The sequence below is a fragment of the Mytilus californianus genome, unplaced genomic scaffold, assembly GCF_021869535.1.
Source record: "Mytilus californianus isolate M0D057914Y unplaced genomic scaffold, xbMytCali1.0.p SCAF_2, whole genome shotgun sequence".
In the NCBI taxonomy this organism is placed as follows: domain Eukaryota; kingdom Metazoa; phylum Mollusca; class Bivalvia; order Mytilida; family Mytilidae; genus Mytilus; species Mytilus californianus.
The window spans coordinates 76926655-76953475 of NW_026262668.1; the positions used below are offsets into that span (position 1 = coordinate 76926655).

Genomic DNA, 26821 nt, shown 5'->3' on the forward strand with positions numbered 1-26821 from the left:
AACGAGATATATTGCCCACTTATACATGTTATAATGTGGCCATTAATTTTCTTCTATCCAAAATTATTTATCGGTCATATCTTTATTACATAAAGAAACAGGCTTACCTTCCCCTTTGGACTCCCATTTAGTGCACAGTGTCATCAAAGGAGCAAAAGGGGTTCTTGGGGATGCAAATTGTTCCAAGTTGCCCATAACATCCAAATTATTAATGGGAATTTTCTCAACTCTACGTTTTAAAAGTGCTTTTGATTTAACTTTCTGGGCAGCGTGTTTAGTAGCTTTCTTCTCCTTTATTCGTAAATGCAACCTTTTCGTACCCTCCTTGAATGATTTTGATGTTGACCAACATCTTAGTAGACAAGCAGTCTTTTTCTCACACCGAGGGGTAATTCTTAGACAAAAACTAATCATAACAAGGAGCGACTCCTTGAAATCCCATTGCCCAGAATTCCTGGTTCCCCTCTTTACCCAGCCCAAGCACTTCTACTTTGCTTTAAACTTACCCCTAAAGCCACCCCCTTGTCCTCAGCCTTTATGTATGTTTCACAAGGTAGATTAACTCCATTGACATATTGTATATTTTTATTCAGACTAAAACATTCGTTGTCACAAATTGGCATCAGCCCTGACCAGTATTATGGGCATAGTTTTTGAAGATGGGGTGCCTCTTTTGCCCTGGAATGAGGCATTCCTACGGAGTTAATACAGGCTCAGGGAGACTAGAAAAGTGATGCTTACAAACGCTATATAGACCCTTCCCATGACCATAGGTACATGGTTATGGATACTTTTGAAAGCATATTCAGAAAAAAATTGATTATTATTATTATCTTTAATTCTATGTTTTGTACATATGATATCATTATGTGTGTTCTTTTTAGTGTTGCTTAACTTAAGAAAGTATTTATAAGGGTCTTGCTATGCACTGCGAACTTTATTACTCTACTGCTGTGTCCTGGCATTAAAATATGCTCCTTTTTGCATTGCGTCTTATTGTACCTACATATGTCACCAGATGCTGCGTTGCCTAGGGTGGATGCAGATTAGGGGGGGGGGCCTCTTAATAAATATATTTTCAAAACTATTTTTTTATGATGTAACGAGATACGTTAATATTTTGAAATATGTATTTTAACAAAGTTATTAGTCTTTCCTTTTATGCTAAAACAAGATTTAAATCTTAATAACTTAAAAAGATTGTTCTTATCTATTTATCAAGGGTAACAATGTCCTTGGCTTCACATGCACAACGAATCATTTTAAAGGGTCATATCAATTATATAAATGTAATAGGGTGATAAATATGATAACAAAGTTGACAACTGTATAACTTTGTTTGTGTGTTTTGAAAGAACAATCTTAATTGGTTAAATTGCTTGGTATTCTCTTAGATGTTACATTCGATTCGTTAATGCATGTTTCTAGGGGGTGCTCGTGAAACTGGATATTAGTTACAATTGTATTCTCTTTAATGGGATCGAATAATTGACACACTGACGTGTCATAGTACACAAATCTGATATTCATTTATTTTAAATATTGGATGTTTATAGCATTAATCAAAGAGATCTAATTAACAAAATTAGGGGTAGTCAAAAGGTGTAAATTTAATAATTGGATTGTATGAATTCATTCACTGTCTAATTGTTATAATTACATATCTAATAACAAAATAAATAAATTAGTTTTCTTGTATAATTTTTTAATGAAGCAAAAAGGAAAAGAAAAAAAACCATACATATATAACCCTCGTTCCTCATGTGTCTTATAGATAAAAGTAATACATACAGGAACCTTGTAGAGGTTAAAATATTATGAAAAAAAAAAAACACTAACGCGACGTTGCCAACAAGACACTGCGTGGGCCAACAACGACGTAGTGATATTAGTATTTTTCTCTTCAAAATAGGATTATTACATTGGAAATTTTAATCGATTTTAAGGCCAAATTAATGAGATTTAAAACAAAGATTAAGTCTTGACCTGATCTCAATTTTAAATCAAAAGTGTTATACACATTGTTACCAGTTTTCTTTCCCATGGACACTTGAACTAGATTATAAGTTTATTCGACGATGGAGTGACTTGATATTTGGATAAAATTAAGATGTCTGCTGTGGAAGTTGCACAGTTTGGGGAACATCCTCATAATATCCCGGATCCGTTACCATGTGGAAATTATGTCGCCAAACAATTACGATGTGCATATGATGATAGTTCCAATCTCTTCCCAGCATCTGCTGGTTCCCAGAGATCCTACAACAAATATGCATCCGTCACAATGCAAGATTTCTTTATCAAGGATTTTCAGGAAAATGATCCCGATTATGACGACGCAGTAAGTTTATTTTAAAGTTGGATAACTTAATTGATACAGTGCAAGACATGTGTTCTGATATGGCATTGAAGTAATAGATACAAGTTTAATTTAATATCACTTCTTACTAAAATGATGCAGTTTAACATTTTTATGATTTTCAAAAAATCTGTTTTCTTTTTAACCAAACTTTGTACAACTGTAAGCACTTTTACGTTTAAAACTGAAGACCCATTATAGATTATCATAATTCTTGTTAAGAAAGCTGACAGGGAAACCATATTTCCCATTCATTTATCCGTCCGAGTATATTAAAAAGAAAGTATATTTTTCAGAAACGCGTTGTTAGAAAAACTGTTATGGATCAGAATTGACATACCGGGGGTATATCATGTGTTAATAAATTTGTGATCTTTCAGTGTAGCGTAGTCGCCCCAGTATTCTTCTAATGAATGCTATTTTCTCCGCCTGCCGAAGCATAATAGTACTGAAACTCGAAAAAATGCAGAAATTCAGTGCTCAATATCACAATTACTTAAGTGTTGCTATTATATCAATTAAGTTAAACATTGTATGGTATCATTTAAAGTAATCGTACCCATCTTCCTTTATTGAACCCATAAAAGTTGTGAAAATATGAACGAACCCCCACTTTTTCATCGTTCTGGCTCATGGTTTAACAGATTGTCTTTAGTGCATAACAAGTAAAATATGACCATTATATCGACGTCAGTTCAGATATCTTAAGTTGAGGTACAAACTGAAAATATGATAGGGAATGAAAACAGTTGGGATCGAAAGTTCTGTAAATGAGACCAGATACCCGGACTAGGATAAGCACCTCATGAATTACCAGCCATGTTATTATGTAGTTGTATCCAATAGAGTTTGTCACAGCCACTATAACAATATCAGATAGGCAATAGATAACATATGGAATCTATGAAGGAACAAACATGATTATAGCTTAATAGCAGATGCCCTAGCTATCATTCATTTTCTGATTGCGACAGTGCAATTTGTAAAGTGTCGACTTTAGTCGTTCAGTCATATGCTGGAAAAGTTTTTAATTGCTACTATTCAGGAACGGGTAGTTGACAATATGTTAATTTTAATCTTCGCGTTTACCATATATTCTAGTTTAAGTTAGTCAATTGAATTTTATTAAGAAGATCAACCTCATTTCTTGCCACATTAGTATTCTTAATTTTAAGTTCACTAGAATTTATGATAATACCTTACCATGTTCTCCTTTTGAACCTTGTATTTTCACTAGTAAATAAATTTTAGTCTTAATCGGCCATTTTGTTTGATCTTAAAATCACCTAAAAAGTCTGAACAATAAATTATTCAGTGATAACCAGTCTTTCATTCAATTTTCAGACTCTTCCACTGTGGTTAATTCGGTACTGTTCAGACAAATCACTTGCAGTCATTTTAGTACTGTTCAGTAGTTTTTCAGACAAACTAGTATGATGTTGATATTTACAAGAAAATAACAATTACTGAACAGTCTGAACATAGACTGCAAGTGAATTGTCTAACATTAATGAATTTACCGCAGTGAATAAGTCTGAAAATCGATTGAAAGACTGAAAATGACTTAATAATTTAAGAGCTGTTCAGATCAAAATGACCATTTCATATCAAAATTAGTTTACTGGTGTATGATATCTCAATCAATGAAAATATTATATCATACCTGTTGAGGACTAAAGACAATCATCTGTCGAACCAAGAGTCAGAACGATGGAGAAGGAAGGTACCATTACAATATCTAACAACAAGTTGATAAAAGTAATACATATGAACTCATAATAGATACCGAGCTTAACATGTTTATAGGAACCTTGTAGTAAATAATCAACAAGGCCTATTGAGTGAAAGAAGATCATCAATTACATCTGATAGTGAAATGAAAATAACTTGTTTAATATAGTCAGTACTTCGGTGTTGACATAAATTATCATTGATATGGTCATAATTATAAATTAACTGTTTACAAAACTTAATTTTTTTTAAATACTAAGGCATTTTTACCTCAGGAATAGATTACCTTAGCTGTATTTGGCAAAACTTTTAGGAATTTTTGGTCCTCAATGCTCTTAAACTTCGTACTTTATTTGGCCTTTTTAATTTTTTTTATATTCGAGCGTCACTGATGAGTCTTTTGTAGACGAAACGCGCGTCTGGCGCAAATACAAAATTTCAATCCTGGTATCTATGATGAGTTTATTAATGTGTATTTACTTTGTATGTTTGAGAAGTGTTTGTGCATATCCTGTTTTAATGGTTACAAGAATGAATCAGCTAGTAGGAGACATATTGGTATAGTCTTTTTGGATACCTACTGTCTGTTGATATTGACGATATCTACACAATATGCCAAGCTCTTAGACTTAATCGTCTTAGTCTATTAAAGATGCATATTTTTCAACGTTGATACTCCGATTTATTGGTGTGCATAGATGCAATGCAATTCGTTATTCCAAGAGCTGTTTTAAAATGCATCAAATTCCAGCCTATGTCGTGAAGTCTTAAGAAATTTTGTGATAGTCTGAGGGAAAGTATTGCGAATTGTACAAAAGTCATTTAAAGAAAATTCTCTGTCAAAGTCTATAGAAAAAAAGGAAGAGACATGTACACACTAATTTCAATAACTGGTTTATCTTCTGTATTCAAATGTACTTTGTAGGTTTTTTTTCTCTTCAATTTTCAAGAGTCTGTACCATTTTTGTCTATAGCATCACTTAGCATTAGCGTAAGATTTCGAATGGGTTGTCTTTCTTTATCCGTGAATAAAACAAGCACCTCTTCATTAGTATCATTCAGATCAAAAGCTAATAATGAACCGACTTTAAAAGTTAAATATCTGATTCAGTATAATCTGCTTGAAGCAGCAGTTTGATTGGAGTTAAATGATGCATTAAACCATTTTGATGTCGATAACAAATTGACAATCAAATACCAACTTAAATTATTAGTAAAGTTTGACTTTAGTAGTTTTTTTAATCTATTAAAAGCTAAATAAGCCTTTTTGAAGGTTTTTAATAGTATTAATAAATCGGTTAAATATCTTAGTTAAGCACGGTACATAGTTTTTATATATTTAGTGAGTGTACCTGGAGAAAAAAAGACAGTACTAATATTCCTCCGATACGCTGCATTTCAACTGACCCTTGTTATGCTTTAAAACTTTTTACCTGTTTTGGAATCATCAGTTGAAGTCACATCTTGTTAACATGTTCTGGGCTACTGGTTTAGATTTCATGGTTGGTATGGTTTGTTATTCTATCAACTTCGATGGGGTAGATGTGTTCATGTTCAATATAGTCACCAAACTTTTAATAAGTTAGTCAGAGGACATCATCAATAAAGAGGAACGTGAAGTTTAAGGATAATTCTAGCTTCTTGTCACTCTTCATAAGAAGCTCCTATATGATACAATTTGGAGAATTTTTTTGTTTGAATCAGAATGATTTTTTACAAAGAATGATTTATCCCTTCCTAAAACAAGATAATTGTACCTACGTTGACCATTCTTTATAATACAAGTAGGACTAACTCTTCCAATCTGTCTTTAATTTTAGAATGGGGAATACTATAGTAAAGGGTAGAGAAGTCAAATGTTTTTTTTTAAATTGTTGCAAAGAGACTTAGAATGTATTTGTATTGTGTACCCTAACAGATCTTTGTCACTTACAATTTTCTGCTATATATTTCATATAAAATTATGTGTAATTTTCGTCTAGAAATTCGCAATCAAATTAAATTGTAGAAAATTATAAATTTCCTATCAGGAGAAAACAAAAACAACTGATGACAAAATTATAACCAAATAAACAAAGAACTTCAGACAATTGAACGTGTTTTAACACCAGTTTGTTAAAATACAACCATAAATGCCTTAAAAAACTTTTTCGAAAAAGAGATTGAATATGAAATATATAGCAACAAATGTACGCGACGAATTATTACTTATGGTAATATACTGTACACTTTGGTCAGCCTATCTGACAGTAAGTTATAAATCAAATTCCTTCCGAAATGCTCGTTTGTAAACAGTAAGAAAATTCATTGTGTAAGTGGCATTACGCTGTGTCACAAAAGAAAGTCGTTAAAAACTTGAAGTGCATCGGCGGCGGCGGCTTCTATTTTTTTCCTGAAATTTAGATTTTTTCAACGATAGAAATTGAGACTGATACCAAACTGATACCAAATGAACATTGCCTTTATTCGAAACTATATGTGTGATATTTTCTTAGAACTCATTTGTGGATTTTATCTGGAATTTTCTTCTATAAATGCCAAGAAATGCACAAATCTAACGCATTGAAAATTACATTTTTTGTCAAAAGCCTTTAAACGTTCGAAATTTGTAAAAATAAAAATAGCGATAACCGGAAAGGTAATAGACATTGAAATTAGATTATTAGTTGTGTACAAAGAATGTGGATGCCATTTTGTTTAAGTGTTTATTGCTTGTATACTTATTTCCTTGTTTGTCCGTACAATTGTCTTGTGTGTCCGTACAATTGTCTTGTGTTTTCGTACAATTGGCTTGTGTTTTCGTACAATTGTCTTGTGTGTCCATACACTTGTCTTGTTTGTCCGTACACCTGTCATGTTTGTTCGTATATCTGTCTTGTTTGTTCGTATACCTGTCTTGTTGCCTTTAATTTGTCTCGTTCGTGAATTTTTCTTTGGACTTTGACTTATGATTCCAATTTCACACAGTTTTTAAGCATCTTTCACTCGTCAATAACATAATTTTAAACATTCCTTGTTATGGCTATCAGAAGCAATATCATGAATCTCAGTTACCTCTAATAGCTTCGAGTAGAATATATAATATGTATATATAGGACGATAACATGTTGATTATATATGAATATACCCTGTTTTGTAAGAAGACCCGGAAAAATTCTGACTCCCAGCTAAACAGTGCATGTTCTTTATCATAAATGCGGCATGTTTTCTGGAGAAGAAGAAGTCGCTTGTAAACTGTCGGGAATCAACCACACTACCTGCAACATTCTGAGAGGGCAAGCTATCACGAAAACACCATGGTTTTCTTTTACTTGAAGTGGTTTAATTGTACACATATAGATACAAATACTAACTGTATAACTGTCTTAAAGCATTTACGTTTATTGATTGAATGATTGATTGATTGATAATAGTTTGCTTAATGTGTAGTAGCAAATATCACAATGTATTCAGGACGATACAACCTAAAGATTAACAATGTATATAACTATTACGAGTGTTGGGTAGAGGTTAATAATCATTTTCAATAATACAACTACCACAAAATTCCTCTAATAAAAAAATACATTAATAAAGGCCTACACATGGTCTTCAACAAAAAAAACAAATGCCAATACTAAGGCGGCGTAAAACAAACGCCAATTTATCAAACAATTAAAAGAGAAAACCGACACCTGCCAACAAAATTCTTAAAAGGAAAACTTGACTCTGCAAATATCGGTATTACATAAGACAAAGACACATGTACAAGTAAAACAATACTAAATGATACCAGATCATAATTGCTCGAAGTTACTGAAAGCAAGATTAAAGCTAATATGATTTTAAATAATTAATATTATTTTTTTAAAATCGCTCAAGTATTCTGAACTTTGTAAAGGATTAATGATAAATCTTCCTTATGAACAAAAATATCGTGCGTCGATCTCTTGACAATGGATAAGACGTTGCTAAAAATGACATATGAATGCTAGACTGGTTGCAAACTGTGAAATAAAGTAACCACATGCTCAAATCCAGAAGAAATCTCATTTTTGCAGCTTCAAACTAAACTAAGTTCCATCTTTTTTTAAAATGACCTCAGATAATACCCTTTTAACCTATTTAGTTTACTGGACGCTTTACATATGTATTACTCGATGATTGTTAACCTTTGGAATTAGAAATAGTGTCCCTTTTACTGCTATCGCTGTTTACCATGGACAATGAAATAGTTCACAGTTGCGTAGCAGCCACATCAACGTAACCCCTCCTTATGTTTATATTAGGGCGCATCCAAGTCTATTAATAAATTCCGGGCTGCGCTATTTAAAAAATACTAAACCAAATTCTTTATGTACACCGGCTCTTTTGTGCCATCAATGACCAAGAAATTTTCTATTTAAGTTATTGAACACATCAGTTTGAAAAGCACAACAGCTGTTTTATACACGCTATGATTAAGATTATCTTTTAAGTTCCAGTCCATCCTGAATGACAATCTATTACAAGTTGCCAAATCTGCCAGTCTTTGATATAGCTGAACTGATTAACGACATATATTGCCCGTTTAATACGATTAAAGGTTTTCGATTTCACTGATACTATATTTTACTTTGTAATGTTTTCAAATCCTTTGAAGCCTTTAATCTTGACTACAAAGATATGGGCTTAACGCAAAACTTTCGCTAGAAAATATACAAATAAATAAGGGTGACAAAATATGTTCACTCTCAAAAGAATTAAGTGAGCCGAATAAAAGCGTTGATGCACGCTTTGCACTTCCATTTGACCTTTAATAATAACTATGTAAATAAGGAATAACATTTTTCAGAGTGAAAATAATCTTTAGTGCATTTATTCTGTTTGTGCAATTATGGCAGGAATTACAAAACTTCCTCCTATACCAGAAATACGTTTTACTGTGAGTATCTGTGTGTGGTTTAAAAGTTTATAGAAAGAATCGAAAACTTGTATATGTATTCGTTGCATAGGCAATTATGATTAAGAACGTGTTTTACTTTTTAGAGAAATCAAGATGAAATTCCCGGTAGACTTATGTATACATTTTGCTCATAAAAAACAGGAAATCAGGAAATCATGTAAAATTGAAAAAAAGTCAAAATTTGTCACACTTTTATTTTCAAAATTAGTAACATATATGTATATAGAAATAAGAAGAGGTGATATGATTGACAATGAGAAAACTGTCCACCGTACGGCCTTCAAATGAGCAATATGTTTGGATAATATGTTGGATATAGATATATAAATGTACATAATGATTTTAGAAAGTTAAAATAATGGTAAACAGTATGTAGAGTTTTGGTTAGTTTTTTTCTCAGCCGTCGGTCAGTTCGACTGAAGGTTCGTGTACGTTTCTTGTTTATTGTTGAAAGCCTTATGGTGATTTATATTTGTTTACAGCATTGTCCTTTGATTATCACCGCAAAGCTTGCCTATATGTTTTGAAGATAACATCTGCCTGTTATAATTCGTCCAGACCATATGAAAAGACCAGCAATTCAAATGTGCTTTTTAAAATAAGAAAAGCTTTGATCGTCCTTATACATTCCTGTTTACAACTGATCTTTTTATTGGATAAAAAAGAAATAAAAAATATTTATTCAATAACACATTTCAAATGTAATCTTTGTAAGACAATTATATTTATTAATATATGCAAATTTACAAACACTTTTAAATGATATCAATTTACAGAGCACAAATCTTGTAAGTATTTAAAATATGTGTATTTGACTGCATGGTATACATCATCATCTAAGTCGTTCATTGTAACTGATGTGTGCATATATTATATCATGCATGCTGATCAGTTTCTTGCGCATGTTCCTTTTCATGCTTTGATAATGCATCATATCAAATTATATCTCATATTTTCATGCTTTATTGCAATTTGCAAATGGCTAGATTTGTCATGTCGGTGTTTGTTTTAATATCAATTAAACTGGGCTACTTTTTGATATTTTTTAATATCATATACATATGAATTACTACATGCGTCATGCAACCATTCTATTTTGTGTCTAAAACAACTCCCACTTTAACAGAAAAAATACAACTGCATCTTGTTGAATAATTCAGTTGTTATTGCCATTATTCAGAACCTATAACCTAGGTTGTAACCCGTTGTACCTTTATAGTTCTCGAGGCCTGATGGTGCAAATTGTAATACAAATGGTATTATATTAACTAATGTTAAACCAGGTTTCATGTTAAAATTAATACTAGTAGTCGAATATCAAATCAATTTACGTAAAATTAAGGAAACATTTTTGTATTCCTTATTACATGTATTTCATGAGTGTGAAAATGCTCCCTTTGGTCAAGAGTAAGGTAAATAAGGAAGACGTTTGTTTGTAACAGTCAATAGAAAAGTAGATAAGAAAATAGAAAAATAGATAAAAAACACTAATTACATTTCTACCAATCTTTGGGAAATTGTGCAATCATAAAAGAAAAATCTATGGTTAATGACACCAACCTTCATCAAACACGACTGCCATCGTAACTCAAAATTTACATTTTTGTAAGAATTCAATACCCCAATATTACGTTGCGGCATGAGTATTGTGGTTGTGGAAGCATTGGATGGCATTCAGAAAAATGTAACGTGTTTTTACAAAAATTTCGAACAGCTTTTCAATTATTGTAAATTGAAAAAAAAAGTAAAGCATCAATTCGATCAAACTTATTTATAAATTTATAAATATGAATAAAAAGAGGTTTTGTGTTGATGGTATATGTCAATGAAACAGTCTCGCAACTACACAGCAAAACCAAAGGCCAACACAGTAACAGTCTTTAACAGGACAGTAGCTGGTGTCTATACAGCGCGTCAAACTGTGTATGCAATTGTTGTGAATAAATTTAGATTTATCAAGGATCTCTTAACAACCATAACTTCCACCCACATTAGACGAAAGACTTACAGATACAACAAACCACTGACGAGGTTACTTGTACATTAATAACTACATGAGATTGTAGATATGCTAAGTTAATATTAAAACATGTAGAAAATGTGAGATTTAATACGGGTCTTATTTTCCTTAGGTCATCAAAAACCATGGCCTTTTAATGTTAACGGTTTGTTTTGTCAGAATGATTTACATTTCTGTTTTGATCGTATTCCATGTTGCATGTTGTTCGGTAAGCCACCGATCATTCATCTTTTGTAGGATTTTGGGAGGGCATGTTTTTTCCCTTAAACAAATTGTGTGGTTTTAAATTTCTTGAAAACGTGAGAGGAAAAAAATGTGTCAGAAAGGAAATAGATAAAAGTATGTTTCCACAAAAAAATAGGAAAAGATGGAAGGGGGGGATGTTATCTTCTGAGTTTCAAAAAAAAATCTTATTCCTGTATGTTATGAAAAAATAGGTGTTTTTTTATATTAAAGTTGAAAAAAAAATGGGTGCCCCGAGAAGGATCCCCGTGCCTCATCCCCAATAGATGGTCAGTTCACTAACGTATACCCAGATCGCCTTTTGGCCACTTTCCAGAGTGGTAAATGTAATTTAGTAGTTTGGTAAAATACTTAATTTGTCAATTAAAATTACTGTTAAAACGATACAAATAAACTATTTTTTCTTTTCATCAACATGAAGTGTTCATAAAGTGTTTACCTTCATGAAATCATATAATTAATATAAATATTTCCCTGTCAATATTGACTTGACATGAAATATATAAATTGATAAATAATTACACAGAGCTTTTTAATGATAGGAAACTTAATATGCACAGTTTATATAAAGTTCTGTCAACCTTGAAATACATTTATGGTATATAGGCATTTAGGATGTGAACAGTTTGGATTAAGACATCCAACTGTTTATTTCAGGACAGGTTTTAAGTTTTTCTTGTAACTGATTTTTGGAAATGGTTCGACTTTTCGATTCTGAGGTATGAGAATTTTCTTCTTCCATATTGAGTTACAAAGAATTTTTCTAAAGTAATAGGCAATTACTTTTTTTATTCTCTATGTTTTTCAATCACAATGTAGAATGAGCGAAGTGATTTTCATATTGGAAATATTTTCGAACAAATTTATTTGTTTTCCCTGTTAGGATATATATATTGTTTGTTTGATTTAGATTTATCTTACACACATACAAATGTTAAATCTGCAATAAGTTCCTAAATTTAGAAAAACTGAAAATATTACAATCTTTGCTTTTTACTTGTTTTGTATAGATTTGTGTTTATTTGCAAAATTTTTTTTTTTTATATAAAACTAATGAGACGGTGATCTATAATCGCTTACTTCCACGTCATTTGAACTCTAGTGGATAGTTATCTCATATGTAATCATACCACATCTCCTTATTTTTATATGGTTACCATTGAGACATCTGTCCACCAGAAACCAAATGCAGATGATGTTTAAAGATATAGATAACCGTACTGTCTTAAACAATGATCAAATACATACCGTTCAGTGGCTTATAAAAGGCCACGACAAAAATAAATTGAAACAATTGAAAAGAGAAAACCAACGGCCTAATTTGTGCTCTGAACCATAAATGAAAGCAAATACGGGTTTGAGGTTTGGTTTTGAAGTTTTGCTCTACCTGAAAAATCTTAATATTTTTTACGTTAATGTTGTTTATAAAGCACGTAAATTTAGTACGATTCATGTAAACTAATTCAACCTCTGAATAAACTTATTCTTAAAGGATGTCATTGTTATCATGAAGATCTTTGAATAAGGTTTGTATCGGTACTAAAATTGTTTTTGTTTTTGTATATTTTGGCATTGCACAATGTCATGCTTTTTTCAGACTGTTCATGACGTCTTTACACTCAATTTGTTGGATGTGTACTGATTGATACTTTAGTCTGGGAGAACATTTTTTACTTATAAGTTGTTATAAGCTTTGAAATTGCTTTCTGTAACAGCGGGTACTCTTGGATGGGTACGTTGTGATTATTTTGTGTTAGTTGTGTCTTTATGTTAGTTGTTTGTGCTTCGTGTAGATCTGATTAGTCAAGCCATTTCCGACTGATTTTTACAGTTTGTTCTTATATTGTGCTGTTACACCATTGGCAAAGGTAAGGGAAGGGTAGAGCACTCGCAAACATGTTTTACCCCGATACTTTCTGTATATGTCTGTTCCAAGTAAGGAGTCTGTGATTCAGTGTTAGTGGTTGTTTGCTGTCTGTTATAACTGTTTTTCGTTTATTGTAAAGTAATGAATTAGGCCGTTTGGTTTTTTTCGTTTGAATTGTTTCACATTTAGCCATGTCGGCTCACTTCATATGCTCAATTCTGAACGTTTTAATTAATCATAATGGCATAGATCGTTTTAAAATATTACATTTTTAAAGGTTGTTAGTTTCAGATTTAGAAAAAGTGAATAAAGGACAATTGTTGGTTTTTTTTTATTATTGTTTTGTATAAACGTATGTAAATCATTACAACGACCTAAGCGATGGTTGATATTGGACAAGAGTTTACCTGCACATCAGAGAAGTAAAACAATATATTATCTTCCAAAGTATTTAAGTATTCGTTTACAAAACAGAATGCACATGTTTGACCCTTTATTCCTGGTTCTCTTAAATAGTAAATAGAACGCAATATTCAAAACAATTCAATAAATCTCCGTAATAAATTCACAATTGTAAACTTATGTTGGTGAATGGCATTGAAACAGCTCAAATAGAAAATGCAAAATAAATTATAGCATTTTTTTATGGTGTATAAAGAATAGAGAAGCTTTTTCTTCAAGCAAAATTATCTCATGACTGAATGTATATGCGAATAATTTGGCACATGAATAAGAGGCGTATTAGGAAGGTATTACTGGATATAAGATGTCCCGTAAAGTAAAATGTATAATACTGGAGGATCCGTAATACTGTGCGACTATAAAGTGTACCTTTTGTCTAAGATGGGTTCGAGGGAAGTTTCTTGCACGAAGCCTTTTTTTTTAAATCAAAACTACCTTTCTATGCAATGAACATGTATACATCAGTTAGTTGCAAAAAAAAGATGCTTTATTGACGCCACTGGTAACAACATATAAAGCAAACTCTTTTTTATCATTTACATTATAGCTATCATTTGCGTGTTCTCTAGGAAAATTTTTGTTTTATCAAACATAAACTCAGTCGGTGATATTACCGGTATTACAAGTATATGATTTCAATAAAAATAGCAATTATTAAATTATAAAGCTTTGGTTAACATTTACAGGAACCATTCTTGTTAACACAAATGTGTTTATACTGGCCAACACTTGCTTTCGTAGGCTATCAGGCTATCAAAACGTATGTTATTATAACCATAGAAGTAATTCCATGTTATAACCTTAGATTCTGGGTTACATTTAGGCTGCATATTATGCTTCTAGTTTGGTCATCTGCATTAATTTAAAAACTTTGCAGCTGTAATATATGAATACTAGTATGCCAATCAAGAAAATGGCTTATCTGGTTCGTTGCATCGGTCTTTACACCATCAGGATGCATTAAATATAACAGCACGCTAATGGACAGTCTAATAAAACGTGGTTTATAATTATATCAACTGGTGTTATGGTGCGTTGTAGTGCAAATAATCCGTCAATTATTCTCATCCCTTCCATTTTCCAATTACATTTTCATACAAAAGCGTTCAGTTGTGTTACAGTGAGGATGTACTTCTTTAAAAGATTGCAAGACCCCTTTGATTCCCCTAGTTTATTTGCGTTTAAAAAAAGAGTTTTTTTTACGACTCTTAATTTTCATTGAAAAATGTGTAACATTTAAAGTGCACTAAAGTTTCATTGATCCAAACTATTGTATGATTAAATGCCTGGTTTAAATATTTTACTTGTTCAATTGTTTAAGTGGTTCTTGAAAGGATCGTTAATTGTTTGTTAAAACATATGAAAAAATAATTATATCTGAGATATGGATAAAATCGACATTATTGATTATGATATACATTTTAAAAAAGGTTCCAAAGGGAAATTGCGTATTTAATTGCATAATTCGTTGTTTATTTATGTGATCCTTAAATAAAATAGATTACTTGATTTTAGAACTATCACATAAGTATTTTTTTTTTTAAATCAATTGTATTATACATGTTATAAGATCAAAGTTTTAAGTTAAGTAATAGTTTGTTTCGGTGTTTTTTTAAAGCTACGGTTAGATAAAAAGAGGCATTAATATCAATATCCGAAAATTGCCGATCTACAAACTGACTATAAAATAATACCAAAACCCGTTTCTTAAATTTTAACTTGCTCATTTCCATTTGATAAAAAAAATGTCCAGATGTTAGACTATATGATTCTTATATTTCAGCCGTTTCAACGAAAAAGAGAAACAGTAGCTGATGTACTCTTGAAACCTCATGCACAGCAAGTAAGTGAAACTTAGACATTAAAGTAAAGAGAAAAATACAATAGTATACTAATACTTATCAGAGGCGGATTTAGGAGGGGCAGGGTTCCCGGGTCCCCTTATTGAGCTACATATATGATAAATGCATAAGACTTTACAGGTAGCACTACAAACATGGGCTTGCCAGACCCCCCCCCCCCCCCCCCCTCCCCCTTTAAAAATTCTGGATCCGCACCATGTTTGAATGTGTAATGGTTACTTGTAATGACGAAATTTTTTTTTAATCTGTTCGATTGATGTTTCTGGACCTACCTTCAGCAGAGACAAACATGGTCAAAGATTTGAACAGCAAAACGGGATATAGATAAGTGCATGGGGATATGTGACCAATAGATCAGAATATCTCTCGATTTGATTTTGCCTTTTGTAAAGTAACAATATCTAAGTTTAATTTGAACATGGTCAGGTCAGCGTAATATTTCTCAGTTCCTCCAAAACGAGTAAATTATATACTTTCTCTTTTAAATTTGATATTGATAATATAAATCCCATACTATTCTATGATGATTTAAAAGGCAAAACTCCTACTTTTTAACTCTAAATTAGAAAACACATGCGCAGTCAAGCGTATTTCAACAATTATATGTGATTAAACATAGTTCCGAATGGCTGTATGACGTAGATATAATCTGGTCCTTCAGCGGATAATTGTTCTACTTTTGTCGCTAAGATACCCAACAGATAATGTGTACATAATACAAGAATAAAGCTATCTTTTTGGTGGAAACACACAACTCAAAGGTGAAGAAGGTAGGCTAGATTGCTTTTATGTGCTGCAATGTTTTTTATAATTATATCTCTTTAAACATTTAAACTTATTGTTTATTTATTTTTAACTTCATGTAAACATTTGATTTAAGAATCGATTGTACACATTTAATAAATCCAAAAGATTACTAGCTGAGCTGCCTTTTAAATTTTCTCAATATGATAAGTGCATTATTAAAATAATCAAGTTATTTAGACAGATATATTGCATGTGAACACTATGCATTTCAATTATGTCAGAAACTGTCCATCCTTAATTTATCTATACATACAGAAAAGCTAAGTTAAACACATTTTTTTAAATCTATGCACAGTTTATGACAGAAAAACGAACGATAGTCGGATTTTTTTTTAATTTCATATTGTATTGCAATTGGCTTGTGTTCTGCATTCATAGTGCAGAATCCAAACGTCAATCATGCAGAACATTTGAAAGGTAAGGGACAACTCTTAACCCTGAATTATAAGAAGTACCAAAAATATTGGATAGTACAACAGACCACACCAGCAATCAACAACCGACTGTTCCGAGAAAAAACTACAACAAAAGAAAATCAACAACAAACAACACATGGTCCATATAGTCTGACTTGGTGCAGACACGAAATGGTATTAATTTTTGATTACCTGCACACAAACCTTCATCGTTGCCTTTATAGTCCTTGTGCATTAAAAGTACAACAAAAGCGCAATAAAAACACTACACATATCAGCTGAAGTAAGAAAATACTTTTAACAATTAAACAGAGTACATTTATTAGTTATTTTAGAGGCTGCAAATTAGTTACACAAAAACACCTTTAATGTTTGGAGATGACTGTTTCGCTGACAGTAATTCCTTTACAGACCAATTAAATAAAATAAGAAAGATTTACGCACTATGTCATTTACTTGGTTGAACGTTACGAATATCTGTGCCACATATGACCACAGATGTGTCATACCCAAAATCCTGTCCTCCTTTCTCACTATTGCTGATTATGAAATTCGACCTTCGATTATCGAATTATGATGTTAAAATCGACGGATTCCAGTAGCGAAGCAGGAACTGGTTACCCTGCAAAAGCTCCTGCGTACATCACTGGGTTTTTTTTTAAAGTGGTGTTTGTGTTACTCAATCTTTATACTAGTATTTCTGTGCTGTCTGTTCTGTTTAGAACTATCTTAAGTATGTTGTTTTCTTCTTACTTTGTTTCGCATACGTTTTTATTGAGACTAAAAACTGTGTAGAGCAACTTCTAAATTTGTCAACCCCTTTTAAAAATTCTACTTAATGTAATTTTATTAACCGAATTAGTCATCCTAGAAAATTGTTTCATTGAAACGAACGCATACAATAAATTAATACTAATCCTAGATTACGTAATGTTAAATAAAGCCTGATTAGTCTACTATGTTATATTCATAATAATTCATAATCAACCGTAATGTATAATGACTTGTCATCAACACTGAAAACAAATATCGACCTAGTTATTGTCGTATTCAGTTAGTCCGGACGATTAAAATTGAATTTGAGAATGAAAGAAGAGAAATTGGTATTTTTTTGTACAAAAAAAGAGTAGACTAAAGTCCGTGCAGTGGATTTTTCTATGTGTATCTTTTAATAGTTTTCTTTTATTTTGCATAGTCGGGGTAAGATATAAACACTCAAATATTATGATAAGCGTAAAACGACTTATTTATTATTTTGTTTCTCTTCGACTAATGAGTTTTGTCACCTTAAGTATCTTAAGCCTCATTTTGATACACTAATATCGATTTAATTTAATAGTCGACACAGCCACAACAGGTTAGTCACAAGCCGCCATATGGAGAACAATTCCCCAAATGAATAACAATCCCTCAATGGAGGAATATTTTGTTAGTGTTATAAACGAATAAAAAAAAAAAAATAGCCGAGTCTATTTATTTAAAAGTTGCAAGTTTATAGAAAAGGAAACAATTTTTCCAACTGAACCATTATATTATTTTGGTTTTAAAAGGGTTAGTCGCCATGAAAAATGCCAATTTAACTTTTCAGTACATCAGTATAGGACTATTCATCTTTTTGGAAAGTTTATGCATTTTTTTCATAAATTTGTGCCATTTGAAGAATAAAAATAGTGGATAAAAAAAAAGTTTTTTCACTGGAAAAATATCCGTAATTTGAGGGATAGTTACTCTAAAAATTACAACTATGACTAGTTTTAGCAAAGGAAAAGGAATGGTAAAGTCACTTTTTGGTCCCTTGGTTTCGAAAATCAAAACGTGTCATAAATCCGCAAATAAATAGCATCCTTCACATGTTCATAAGACATTATTAGCCTGTCAGATATCAGTACAAAAAATGAATTTTATTTTAAATTCTGTCTTATTTGCATGAGGGCCTCAAACTTCTTGCATTTAGTACAAAACTAGCCTTATTTTGATAATTAAGTTATGAGCTAAGGTTTACCTAAGAAGATTTTTTGATAAGAGGGGGCCATCCATCAATGTGCGGTTCGGGGAGCATAGGTTGACCGTGCCAACTTTCTATGTATTGTCTCGACTACCTAAAAGAAAACTCACGATACATAAGTCGTTAATATATTTAGACAACAGCATAGAATGTTTACACACTTACGAACCCTTCATTATTATAACATTAGACGATTTAAACATTTGATAAACGATTTTCGTTCAAAGCCTATCAAAATATGTTCGTAATTCAATGATATGAAAAAGTTTGTATTAAATTAATAGTTAATGATTTGAGTCATATTCGTAACTAAGTGACGCGAATTCCTACAAGGTTGAGATCTTTAATAAATTGTTCTATAGTTTAAAACTTTAAACATTAAATTCATATCAATAGATATGTTTTCAACTGTAAAGGACAGGTTATTTAAATATCTCAATTTATTTGGTATTATACAAGATCACAAAAAATGTATATATGTCAGTTTGATAGCACGAATACTACAGCTATTTAATACAAAGTACAAATCTTATAATATATCGAAGCTGTAAGTAGAAGATATAATAACGTCAATTTCTTGAACCTTTGAATTCAAATATCACAAAGCATTTTTTATCTACAAAATAATACCTTTCAAATATATATTTATAAATGAGCAAGAGATTACCCAAATCTTGTCACAAAGTGTAATACACAGAGCTATTTATGTAAATAAAGTATATCATTTCGAGAAAGGATTATTCTCGTGTTTAATGTATCCAAACTGTATTTTTGGGGGGTCAAATATGAATTAGGGCATGTGTATGATGCACAGTGACACAACATATGATATTTCTTCACATACATGAGAAATTATTATATTTGGAAAGAAATGAGAAATTTTTTTTCTTAATTTTAGTGTCAAATACTAGCTTATCTTTATATGAACCGTTCTGTTGTTTACCAGTAGCTTCCTTGTGTAAGAACAATCAAGTAAGGAGCGCATTTTTTTAAGATTTTGATATACTATAAAGACTGATCTTTTCCAAATAGTCTTCATTATGGCTGTGAAGAATGCAACCAAAGACTGTTACTGATAAGCATCAAGCAGTTCAAATATGGAACCAAATATGACATACACAATGATTTAACTCTTTTTCAGATGTTTCATAGCTGGAATGTACCACCCCGTTATGTCGCCAGTGACGAGGATACCTTTATTACAGGTTTGTCGCTTGTTTTCGTGATCTTTCTATTCGTATTTGGTATAATCTGAATATTGTTGGTTCCTTATAGAAGCATGTCATCAACAGAATCTAACTCCCTTTATTAAAACAATTTCCCTTGCTATTTTTTAACCAAAGGTTTGATGGTTAAAGTTTCAACTTCTGCATCTCAACATGATTTAATTCCCGCACCTGTGGTTATATGAAAATGTGTGATCATATTTTTTTTAATCTTTCGTCTTTTAGTTGTCCTTACAGTGGTATCAGTAAATATTTCCTTGTAACCACTGTTTTTCTTCGTTCTTTGTTTATTTCTTTGATCTACGTCGTCTTTATTATGCTTTTTTGATACATGAAACCTTTGCAGGCAACTACTATTATCTAGCATACTCTTGTTGGTCAAAAGTTTACAGCGAAAAGGCATATCTAACTTCTGATCTGTTACTTGTCTACTCTCCATTTTAAGTGATTTTTTTACACACCTGTTAGGAACGTCACTCTTTAGGGAGCTGCCTTTTGATTTTTATGGGGGGCTAGGATGAAATTTGAAAAAAAAGCAGGACAGAAGTTTTGAGTAAAAAAAAGGCAGGATGAGCAACTTTGCAAAAACAAAAAGGCAAGATGACAATTTATGTAAAAAAAGTCAGGATAAACTAATAAAAAAAAAGGCAGGACCGAATAGAGTGAAAAATAAAAAGGCAGGACAGAGATTACAACTAAAAAAAATGCAGGACCAAATTTTTCATCCTAGCCTTCGTTTACAGTTTTACGTATAAAGTCAAAAGACATTTATCCTATCAATTAATTGCAGAATATGTTCAGTAACATCGTTAGAACGGGCTCTTGCCATACGAAATATAATAATGCGAAATGGTTCGCGTAACCAATATCTTATATATTGTATTACATTGTGGTACGTTTTTGTTTGGATATAGTAACCATATGTCTTTTCTAAGATAACAGCATTGTTGACACAGAACTGAATTGAATGACGGAAAGGACATTCGAAAATCATATTCTTTTTCAAACATCTCCTCCCCAGATAATGAAAAGTGGGAATGACTAACTACATTGTACATGCTAGCTTAAAAACACAAAGTCATGCAAATTGATTAAATCAGGAAGTTGGAGTAGAAACTCACAAAAAGCAGGTCTCCTCACTTAGTTTCATTTGAATTCAAATAACTTGAAATGACAGCGATTAGGTAGAAATATCCTAAAGAAAATGATTTATCTTTTTATAATTATTTATTATTTAGGTATGGTTCCAGAAGAACCAACGATAGTAACACCGCCAGCACCAGAGAGAATTAGTCGTCAAATGTCACGTATGTATCTATGTTTTCCATTAAACTGATAGGCCTGGTAGTCATGAAATAAAGGAGATATTTGACACCATCATTTACCCAATAAGTAGAAATAAGCTCTGAGCATTTGTCATATAATTATTATCTCTAATTTTCAAAAGAAAGTATTGGGTAACAGAGAACAGTTTAATTTAACAAAATGTAGGACTTTAAAAAGTGAAACAGTATATATAAAAAGGAGATGTAGTATGATTATCAGACAACTTTCCACAGACCAAAGGACGAAAATGTAAACAAATATAGGGTACAGACCATCTACAATGAGCAAATCCCATACTGTAGGGTAATCTATGGATACCCCAGCATGACTAAATGTAAAACGATTCAAAGGAGAAAATCAATGACCTGATTAATGCTAAAAACAGCAAACGAAAAAAAAAATGACACAGACAGCAACCAACGACAACTAATAAATTACAGGAACCCGACTTGGTACATGTACATGTACATAAAGACAGTGGTGGAGTAAGGCTTGTTTATATCAACTTGTATCATATCTGTTTTTGACAGTTTGTTCTTATGTAAAGCTGTTACGCAACCATCCCAGGTTAGGGAGGGGGTTGAGCGCTCACAACCATGTTTAACCTTGCCACATTCTGTATATACCTGTCCCAAGTCGGGATCCTGTAATTCAGTGGTTGTCATTGATTACTGTCTATCATATTTGTTTTTCGTTTATTGTATATAAATCAGGTATTGCTTTTTCTCGTTTTAATTGTTTACATTTTGTCATGTCGAGGTCTTTAATAGTTTACTATACGGTATGGGTTTAGACCTAAAAATGCTTACATCTACGTCATCTGGTCTCTAGCGCATAGTTGTCTCATTGGCTATCATCCCACATATTCTTATTTTCATATTAATAAATAGACCCATGTTCATTAGAGACCAATATATATCTTCATCTAAGTTTCATATAAATTTCAGGGGACAGCAATGATGTTAAACGTAAGATGTTAAAATTTGTTATCTAAATATACATTACTGTTCACATACTTATACAATGGTGGTAATGTATATGTATATATATTATTATAGCGTAGGCATGTAATTCTAGCTATCCATCCATATATATGAATCGGAACAAATTGACCTAATATAATCTCCCTCTCTCTCTCTCTCTCTCTCAACGAAATGTGTTTAAATTTGTCATCTAAACATACATTACTGTACATATACAATGGTGGTAACATATATATACGATTCTTATACAACATAGACATGTAATTCTAGCTATTCATTCACATATAAGAACCTGAATTGACTTAAAGTCATCTCTCTCTCTCTCTCTCTCTCTCTCTCTCTCTCTCTCTCTCTCTCAAAGTATATATGATGCATGGTTTTTGTGTGTAGTTAGTTAAATAGCTTAGTTATAAGTTATTTTGTCTTTCTTCGGCATTTAATTAAATGATTTTAATTATAAAATCAGACCACAAGACAAGACTTTGTTTAAATTAACTTTTAATGAGTATGACATTGCTTAAAATTATTGTCAAGGGGTAACTGGCATATATTTACTAAGAAATAATAAAAAAGTTAAATAAAACACGAATTATTGCGAATTGGTATGCCTTTGGGGCAATCCTAAAATCCTGCTCCACATGTGGCACCCGTCGTAAGATGTATTAACCGGGACAGAATAAGCAAATAAATAAAATTCTGCAACTTACACTATGCAAAACAAAAAACCATTGAAAACAATAAAGGTAATAATAAGACCGTCAAGAGAACTATCATGTATTAGATTACAATCAATGTATAACATCTAACTAATATCCAACATAACTAATGAATACCTATTGTATTACAGTACCTAACATTAACTTAAGAAACAAAAAGGCTTCTGCTAAAGGAATAACAAGAGAATATACCAAAATTCAAGACAAAGGCCCATTACAGATGACTGCCGTACCTACTGTGTTGAAACCTCAAAGATCCCGTACTGATTTGATGAAACCTTCCATACCAAACCAAACAAATAAACCAGAACCATTTGTACGTTCAGTTACAGACTTAAAACCATCTGTAATTAAGAAAACTGAAACAAATAATAATATGGAAGAAATAAGAAAGGTAATTAGATTTTAAACATTTTTTATATCACTTATATTATAAAGGAAACTGTTCATGCACATTTCCACATGGTAATTTAGTATCAAATATCTCATGTAGATTTCTTTGTAAAATAAAAATTCAATATTTGCCGCTATTTTTACTGGTGTTCTTTCATAAGTAAAAAGAAGAGCATTCCCAATGAGCTAACATTTTGTATCTGGACCAATATTGCATTCCACACTTTTTGATATGCACTAGAGTGGTGCCGATTAAAATTGTATTTACACACAATCAGAAAAGGAATAAAGGTAGATGGCAAAATGGACATTTTGTCTATACTGTATTCATCAGGCTTGTAGGAATTAAACGTAAATCATCGATGTTGCTGAATTATTTGGTACTATATTATAAAATAATTATTATACTGATACTGAGGAATATTTTCCGTCACAGTATATCATATTGCACTCGCAAGCTCGTATCGTATGATATACTGCTCGGGACAATATTTTTCAAAATTAATATATATAATAATGCAATAGCTCTATATATCATACATACAATTTTTATATTTGACCTAATAATGGCCATGGAACTTCGAAAATTACAGTTTTCTACTCAGTTTGCAGTCGTTCTTTGCGATATTGTGCATGGTAAGGAATAAATAATTTATATGAGAGAGTTTTGATCTGGCTGACATACGTATAATCATAGACAATTTCAAGAAAATGACGGTTATAGGCTTCGTTTTCTATCTTCAAAGCATACTCATTGAATTGATTCTTTGTAAATAAATTTTATTAATTTTAGATCCTTTATTAGCGTGAACATAGTTTACGTGCGTGCTTTGGACCTAATTACAGGTACATGAATCACCTGGTCAGTTTTTTTTTTTTTCTGATTTGGTTCCAAAATGGTCTTTAATCTCCACTATAAAAGTTATCGTTCATAAAACGTATAATCCCTTTGCCATTCTACAATTGCATTCTGCAGTGAAGACACTTTAATCAATAATAAATGTGTCGTGACCATTACATTAATAACGACGTTTTTTGGTTTGCTAAGGTTTTGCAGCAACCGATTTAAACGATTGTTCATATTCCATTCCGACAATAGAGTTTCAATAAAACACTCACCTAATGCAAATTTCATGTAACTAAAATTGCTTGTTTATTTCATGTCATTCAGGAGTTCCAAAAATCACTACAACCTCATACAGTAAGAACGGCTGAACACTATTTTAAATTGGCACCACAAACAGATCGCAAGGTGATTGAACGCATTCTCCGTATGACTGAAAAGAAACATCAATTAGACAACACATTAAAGAAGACTCTACTGCCTGATGCAAAAGACACTGTGGAAAAATGGTTAGACAATGCTACTGAAGAAGGTATATTTATGTACTAACGTCCAGTTCTATTATTGATAGGTTAAAACAATCTTATTTACAGTACAATTCATTTTGTATAAGATAAGTTCTGTCTGTATTACATGTAATTCGAAAGAAGAAAGAAACTAAAGGTATCGGTCACCTGTTATATGTGCCATGTCCATATTTAAGTATTTGTATCTTTTTATTGATTGAAATACCATATCTTTTTAAATTGTACATACATGTGTGGTATTTACTATACATATGAGAGTTTGCAGTAAGCAACCATGTCCAATGTTTATTGGAGACCAATTCTTGGAATTTCTTTTCGATCAGTAAGAACAAGGGAATCTTTTTAGTGTTTTACAATCATAAACCGGGTAAAGTTTAAATTGGGCAAAACAATGTTTAAATATATCAATTGAAAATAATAATCAAAACTTGAATTTTTTCTTGCAGAAAGACAAGTCGCTTTGAGATTTTTCAATTCACTTGCTGGTAGTAAATTGATGGGTATATCTGTTGCTGAACAGAAAAAGAGGCTCCAACAGGTTATTAAAACATTAGAAGAGTAAGTCTTATTCTGTATTTGTTTCGTGGTGTCTTCCACCACTTTTATTACCTTTCCAATTGAATTTTACATTATATTTAATTTTTAAGTTCAAATAAGCAAAAGGGATAGTGCACTGTAAATTACAGCATAAAATGTTATGAAATAATTTTACTCATTATCAAAAAGTCAAATAAAGTTATGTAAAATGCGTATAATAGTTTCCTTGGAACTCAAAAGCGTGTTAAAGTAATACTGATGCTACACATGATCTGCTTTTTATGTATCTGTTATTTATGACAATATTGACAAGTGTTCGTTTCATTTCTTTTCAGTGGGGATGGTAAAATCGAAACGTCAACAGAATATAAACCACGACGTAAGATGATTCCGAAAGGTAAAGGAAAATTTAACCACATTCGTTTACTTACACCAAATACCAGGAGTAACCGATGGATGCATACCACGTGGCATCATTTGCCAGAATATAAAGAAAAAAGGGTGGAAAACTCGAGTTCTCATTATATAAGACCACATGAGCCGGTACCTCGCCATTTTGTGATTCACCCTGATTGGGGATAAAGATACGTTCATTCTAGTGACATAACAATCTGTGATATGTTTGTTTAATACTTTATATTTTATTGCATTTTAACTTGTTGAATTTTGTAAGTTTATTCCTGTTAAATTTCTCTTTGTTCGGCTGATTTTGTATTATTCAAGAGAATGTACAACCTTATATATGAGGTTCGTTGACTGAACCAATAAGCTAAGCTGTGTTTTGATCAAGGGGATTTTATATCCATCTTATCCTTGACTATATACATCTTTGATTGACAGAGGACTACTAAATTCACTGAGTTGTGGTTTTTCTTTTGATGTTATGACAAGGCTATGAATAATACAATATATATTAAGTCACAGATTACTTTATCTTATTTTTTTATATCGTTTCATTCAAGTTATAACTGACACTATGACATGAAGTTTTATGTTATAAAACATCATTCATGATATGGTTATAAACTGCAATAATTTAATTATGGATGTAAACGTCTTCTGGTTGGCTGAAAGTTTTTTGTCTATCAGATCATAAACATAATTTTGTCATATGACCGTGACGTCATCAACGTTTTTTTAACGATTTACTACTTAAAAATGGAATTTAGAATTAAATTATAAGTCAGAAATAACATCAGATATGTGGTGCACACTAAATAACCCGCGTAGTGTGTTATTTAAAAGTGTGCACCACATTTTTTATGTTATTTCTTCATAGACTTAATAGACAGAAAAAATATTACATTCATTCCTTAAATAAATAGCACACTGATGCATTTTCCTGGATAATTCACGTATATCTATCGTGTAAGCATCACTTCATTATATTTCCAAAATAAAAGAAGAATGTGTCGGAGGACACGAATGCCCCACCCCCTCAAGCTTTGGAATTTTCCAAGTTAAAAAGGGGCATAAGAGTTTCATAAAATTTCGATAACACAAATTTTCCGAAGTTATAAAGGGTCTTAACTCTAGAACAGTAAGTGACTAACTGCCCAAATTCGAACTCTTG

General features: G+C 31.6%; 1 protein-coding gene across 4 annotated transcripts; it reads left to right on the top strand.

Annotated features, from left to right (window-relative positions):
• The first annotated feature begins 1828 nt into the window (after positions 1-1828).
• LOC127728208 (uncharacterized) lies at positions 1829-26171 on the top strand. 4 transcript variants are annotated; one of them, XM_052235437.1, is made up of 9 exons: positions 8797-8993; positions 9791-9802; positions 15390-15449; positions 19838-19901; positions 21161-21229; positions 23079-23341; positions 24512-24716; positions 25158-25269; positions 25584-26171. In XM_052235437.1, exons 1-9 carry the CDS (start codon positions 8946-8948, stop codon positions 25828-25830), a joined length of 1080 nt encoding a protein of 359 aa, XP_052091397.1. In that variant the 5' UTR covers positions 8797-8945; the 3' UTR covers positions 25831-26171. The 4 variants fall into 4 exon arrangements, with proteins under 4 accessions (XP_052091396.1, XP_052091397.1, XP_052091398.1 ...); XM_052235436.1 differs by lacking the exons at positions 8797-8993; positions 9791-9802 and adding an exon at positions 1829-2341; XM_052235438.1 differs by lacking the exon at positions 9791-9802 and having other exon boundaries at positions 8855-8993.
• Positions 26172-26821: the final 650 nt, after the last annotated feature.